This window comes from Chiloscyllium plagiosum, unplaced genomic scaffold (assembly GCF_037043375.1).
Source record: "Chiloscyllium plagiosum isolate Xiang-an unplaced genomic scaffold, Cpla_swu_hap1 HiC_scaffold_5, whole genome shotgun sequence".
Lineage (NCBI taxonomy): Eukaryota > Metazoa > Chordata > Chondrichthyes > Orectolobiformes > Hemiscylliidae > Chiloscyllium > Chiloscyllium plagiosum.
In genome coordinates this window covers 12,911,256-12,917,255 of record NW_028270143.1, presented here as the reverse complement: position 1 = coordinate 12,917,255, position 6,000 = coordinate 12,911,256, and the positions used below count along the sequence as shown (strand labels likewise).

General features: G+C 40.3%; 1 protein-coding gene across 2 annotated transcripts in view; it reads right to left on the bottom strand.

Moving 5' to 3' along the window:
* Positions 1 to 1,829: 1,829 nt before the first annotated feature.
* Positions 1,830 to 6,000, bottom strand: part of dnah5 (dynein, axonemal, heavy chain 5) — a 343,383-nt gene continuing 339,212 nt past the window's right edge. For both annotated transcript variants that reach the window (XM_043689617.2, XM_087987009.1), the window contains 2 exons: positions 3,613 to 3,847; positions 1,830 to 2,471 (listed from right to left, as the gene is read on the bottom strand). In XM_043689617.2, coding sequence (XP_043545552.2) covers positions 2,320 to 2,471; positions 3,613 to 3,847 — 387 coding nt within the window. In that variant the 3' untranslated portion in view covers positions 1,830 to 2,319. The remainder of the gene's footprint in view (positions 2,472 to 3,612; positions 3,848 to 6,000) is intronic.

The following is a 6,000-nucleotide window of genomic DNA, read 5'->3' as shown; positions in this document are numbered from 1 at the left end:
TCTATCTGGGACAGCATCAATGGGCGTGACCACCACAATCACTGCAGAAACTAAGTCTGTCTTCATATTAAGGATACTATCCATCGTGTTGTGTGGCATTATCACTGGGCTATATGGGACAGACTTTGTATGGGCACACACAAACTGAAGTATAAATAACAATGCAATACTCAATGTAAGTGATGCTATAATCAATAGATCAGACCTGCAATATCCAGTTAAAAATGGTTGTGGCCAATTAAGTAACTAACAAGGGAAGAATGCTCCACACAGCACTCCACCCTAAGGGCGGCACGGTGGCTCAGTGGTTAGCACTGCTGCCTTGCAGCACCTGGAACCCAGGTTCGATTCCCACCTTGGGCAACTGTTGCTGTGTGCGCTCCTCCCACAATCCAAAGATGTGCAGTTTAGGTGAACTGGCCAAGCTAAATTTCCCATAGTGTTAGGTGCATTTGTCAGGGGTAAATGTAGGGGAATGGGTCTGGGTGGGTTACTCTTCGGAGGTACGGTGTGGACTTGCTGGTCCGAAGTGCCTGTTTCCACACTGTAGGGATCTAATCAATGACATGAAGCACACAATGCAAAAGATAAGACTGAAGAATTTGCATCCACCTTCCAGTGGATGATCATCTTGACCTCTGCTCAAGGTTCCCAGCATCACAGATATCAGTCTTCAGTCAATTCTATCAGCACGTTTTATCAAAAAATGGTTGAAAGCACTAGATACTGCAATGCCTATGGATCCCTGATAATGTTTCAGCAATAGTACTGAGGACTTGTGCTTCAGAACTACCTATACCCCTAGCCAAGCTGTTCCAGTACAACTATAACATTGACATCTACCAACAATGTGGAACAATGCCCAGGTATGTCTAAAAGACATTTGAACAGGTGCACAAATAGGAAAGGTTCAGAGAAATATGGGCCGAACACAGGCAGATGGAACCAGTTTAGTTTGGGAAAATTGGTTGGCATGGACGAATTGAACCAAAGGGTTCATTTCCATCTGCCTGACTCTATGCTCATAAAAAGCAGGACAAATTCAACCCGGTCAATTACCATCTCCTCAGTCTACTCTTGATCATCACCAAAATAATACAAAGAGTCACCAACAGTGCTATCAAGTAGCACTTGCAAAAGAACAACCTGCTCGCTGATGCTAAGTTTGAGGGCACCTGAGCTGGTCTGCTCCTGACCCTATTACAGTCCAAAAAGAGACAGAAAAGCTGTATTCCAATGGTGAGGCGCAGAGACTGCCCTTCACATCAACTTGGCATCCAACTGAATGTGGCATCAAGAAGCTTGAATAAAACTGGAAGCAATGGGAATCGGGAGGAAAACTCTACAGGTTGGAGTGTTGAAATGCAGTCTTCATACGACAGTTTAACAAAATCTATTCTATGAATTTAAATGGATTTTCCATGACATTGCTCACGACAGTATGTACAATATGTGATTCATGGCACTGATGTTACAATATATACTGTAGAAAGTATTATTCTCCCACTAGAAATGTATTTTGTCTAGCCTTCTAAAATCACAATCAATAGGTACTGGCATTTAGGGAGGTAAGTAGTGGCAATCGAAAATTTCTAGCATTCAGCTCCAATGAACACAGCATAAAATAGCATGCTTTCAATGGCATTTTGTTATTTTTTTTTCAAGCTTTAAAGTAATATTTTGATACTCTGAATGAGCTCTCACAGAAGTTTTGCATTTGTACCTGTATTTAAACAGGCTATTTACGATATTTCTATAAAACTGAGGATTTTGTCATACTTTTATAAAATTTGTTGACAATTTTGGCGGAAAGATTACTTCCAAAATAATTGTGGATATTTGCACTTTATTGAAAAGCATGTTTACAAACATCAATGCCTTACGGCATATCAGTTTAAATCTCTTCAGCTTTGAAGATTTTTTCGGCAGGTGGACTTCGAAGGGATTCAGACTCAGCTTTGTGTACAAAATAAACTAAAATAGAATTGGCTATCACCAACACAGCATTTTTCAACTTTTGTATTTGAGTCTGGGAAAAACACTTTGATACATCATATCCATACAAGATGCATTCACAGTCAAAATTAAAATAATTATAGAAACTTAAATCAATAAATATCTAATATCACATTAATTCAAACAAAAAATCTCCATCACAGCCACAAAATTACATTCTTTATTTGTTCTGTATTTGAACCAGAAACATTTTAGAAAATTAACTTGCAGTAAAGCTAAAAGGTTGAAATGTATATTAAAAACAATTGCAGATATGTCAGTGAGTTTGATGGGGTGATTTTCCCAATTTCTGCTAAATCATGTTTATTTGACATCACAAAGAAGTGCTACTCCACGTAAAATCCAATGTTCAGGGGGCTGAACTGTTCGCAGGTCCACTGTGGCTGTGTAGTTTAGATCAGTTCGAACTGGTTTTTTGTAAATTGGGCATGAATATAACCGAGGATCCTTGGGGCCTTGGTGAAAAAACAAACAAACACATTTACAGTAGGAATTCAGAAAGGCTAAGCGGTGCAGATACAATACACAGAATCTTCAAAAGTGAATATTAACAAATTCAGTCATTGCCCTGAATCAAATTAGATTCCTTACAGTGTGGAAACAGGCCCTTTGGCCCAACCAGTCCACATCGACCCTCCGAAGGGTAACCCACCCAGACCCATTTCCCTCTGACTAATGCACCTAACACTATGGGCAATTTAGCATGGCCAATTCACCTGTCCTGCACATCTTTGGATTGTGGGAGGAAACTGGAGCACCCAGAGAAAACCCACGCAGACACGGGGAGAATGTGCAAACTCCACACAGACAGTCGCCCCATGCTGGAATCAAACCTGGGTCCCTGGCGCTGTGAGGCAGCAGGGCTAACCACTGAGCCACCCCTTGAAAATGTCACTTAGAAATGAGATATCCCATACCCTACATTCTAAATTTAAATCTCTTGACTACTTAAGAAGTATAACTTTTTTAAAAACTGACTAGAAGACCAAAATTAGACAGAGAATTAACCTTTCCGGAGTAAGGTTTGAGGAGATAATAGGAGTTCAACAAGGTAATGTCATGGAGGAACTTAATAGGTATGATCGAAATTTGTAAATGAGTTTTTGGGGAATGGGGGATCAATGTAAGATTGTATCTCATTATATGAGGTTGCAAATTATGACAACTGGGACTCAGGGGACATCAGAATGTATGCTTCAGAGTTTTAGATTCCATTAATGAATTTAAAATAAACACAGAAAAGTAAACATCATGTAGAAAAGGAGTACTGAAAATCATGTCAAATGGCTTTAGCAAAAATCAATGGTCAGGGTGTACACAAAGCTGTCGATATTCTCTCAAATCTGCATTCAATTATCAAATCTGTCAGCATTCATTTTATGTAGATCCAGAGGAACAAGGATTAATGAGGCTCACAATTAATACAGACTTTTTCAACCAATGTTTACCAGTGTTAATTCTCCAAATACTTCATAATGAACTGTAATTTTCAACCTTATTCATTAATATTTATTAGGCATATCTATATTACATGACTTTAATATTCTAAATTCAACTTAGTTACTTTAAAGAATTAAAAATGTATTGCATACTTACTCAAGTTATTTTGAGCGGAAATATGTATGACAGGTAGCAACTCAAATAGCACTTTAGGCTTAGATTCAATGAGCTTTGCATTCCGCCTATCCCATCCAGCTCCCTCCAAATACAGCCCGTACACATAGACTCCCTCTGAGGGGGGAGCAGTGATGTCATCTTTCATCCATTTGCTGACTTCATTGCACAAAACCACACTATCGAGTGCCCAACCTTTATGAGCACGAGTAACTTCCTGTTGAGTAAAATTAGAGTGACCATTATGTGTCCAATAATGACGTATAAAGTGACTCATCACTATCATGCCTTTTATGATGTGAGATCATGCAGAAAGATCTCCCTCTCTATATTTGCTAGTATATGAAAGATGTAACAATACATTATTAATGAGAATAGCCTACAGTACAATTACTTGCAAACTGTAAGATTCAGTGGTAAAGTATGGATATTTTTCACAATTTTTCATTGAATTTACAGCAGAAACAAGGTTGTTTGATTCAACTGATGTGTAAATGTTTTCTCCATGTCACCTAATCCCATTTTCCTTTACCTCTTTTCCATTAAGCAACTCTTTCATCTATTCTTAAATACTGATATGTTGACATTTAACTGTTGCATATTTCTGGTGTAACTTAGTTAATTGATTGAATTTTCCAGATCACCAAGAGTTTGGATGTAAACTGAGACATGCGGGTGGCACAGTGGTTAGCACTGCTGCCTCACAGCGCCAGAGACCCGGGTTCAATTCCCACCTCAGTCGACTGACTGTGTGGAATTTGCACGTTCTCCCTGTGTCTGCATGGGTTTCCTGCGGGTGCTCCGGTTTCCTCCCACAGTCCAAAGATGTGCAGGTCAGGTGAATTGGCCATGCTAAATTGCCCGTAGTGTTAGGTAAGGGGTAAATGTAGGGATACAGGTGGGTTGCGCTTCGGCAGGGTGGTGTGGACTTGTTGGGCCGAAGGGCCTGTTTCCACACTGTAAGTAACCTAATCTAAGTAATCTAATCTAAAAACAAAATGCATGTCAAGACCCATTAGAAGTCCTGACATGTGAGTGCATGTGCTAAATTGTTTGGGAAGTTTAGGCTTTCAATGCACTGGTCTTCACTGCCTCTGATCCTCTGTGAACATCTCCCAACACTGATCTCAGTATCAGAGATATGAACCAGATGTGTGGAACTTATCTGGAAATTTAATCAAGAAATGTTACACTATTTCAGTGATTAATATGTGTAACTGAACTGGTCACCACATCTGGCATTCCCAATCATATCCCCTCCCTCCCCAATGCGACATCCCCTTCAAACTGATCCACTCCTACCTGTATCAGACTGTACGCCCTCTCGCCTGCAACTCCACCCAAACCAATTACCCCTGAACAACTTGACTACCCTTTCTCACTCAACCCCACCAAATGATCAACCACTCACTAACCCAAAGAAATGATTGGACATTTAAAGATGTAGCTGAGTACAATGGCTACTGCCATAAAGAGGAGTTTGCCATGTCTTTGTCCAGCTTTTCAGCCTTCCCATTCAAAAACTCTGCTGACCCTTCCATGCCTCAGCTGGGATTGGAAATGCCAACAGAAAATTTGTGAAAAGGGGGTAGGCTCACAGAAATCGTCATGGACCCATCACTGCACCTAACACTCATGCTGACCACAAGACTTGGGCCATATTTCTGATGATTCATGTCAATGAATTGATACTTTTACAGTAAGATTTTAAATTATATGAAACCTATTTTCGTGGTGGTACATCTTCAGGAGGTTGGATACTTTTAATCGTTTCAATGCAAAGTTTCTTCTGCATCTGCAATGCTTTTCAGAACTAAATGATGGGTTGCATGGTGGCTCAGTGGTTAGCACCTCTGCCTCACAGCACCAGAGTCCCAGGTTCGATTCCAGCCTCAGGCGACTGTCTGTGTGGAGTTTGCACATTCTCCCCGTGTCTGCGTGGGTTTCATCCAGGTGCTTTGGTTTCCTCCCACAGTCCAAAGATGTGCAAGTCAGGTGAATTGGCCATGCTAAATTGCCCATAGTGTTAGGTGCATTAGTCAGAGGGAAATGGGTCTGGGTGGGTTACTCTTTGTAGGGCGGTATGGACTGGTTGGGCCAAAGGGCCTGTTTCCATACTGTAGGGAACCTAATCTAAACATTGAGTAGTGTGTGAGATTCCTGATGCATAGCTTGTGCACATAAGCATAAGAATGCAATTCCCTCTCTAAAGCTTGATGGAATTAATGAACAAAACGTTTGCCTGAGAGTTAAAGATTAAATTCTTCAGATCTAATGTTATTATTTTGCTCTCAAAGGAATGAACCATGGAAGAACAAAAACCATGGCAAATTAACTGTTCTTGGATACGTGTTTCAACTAAGAATTACC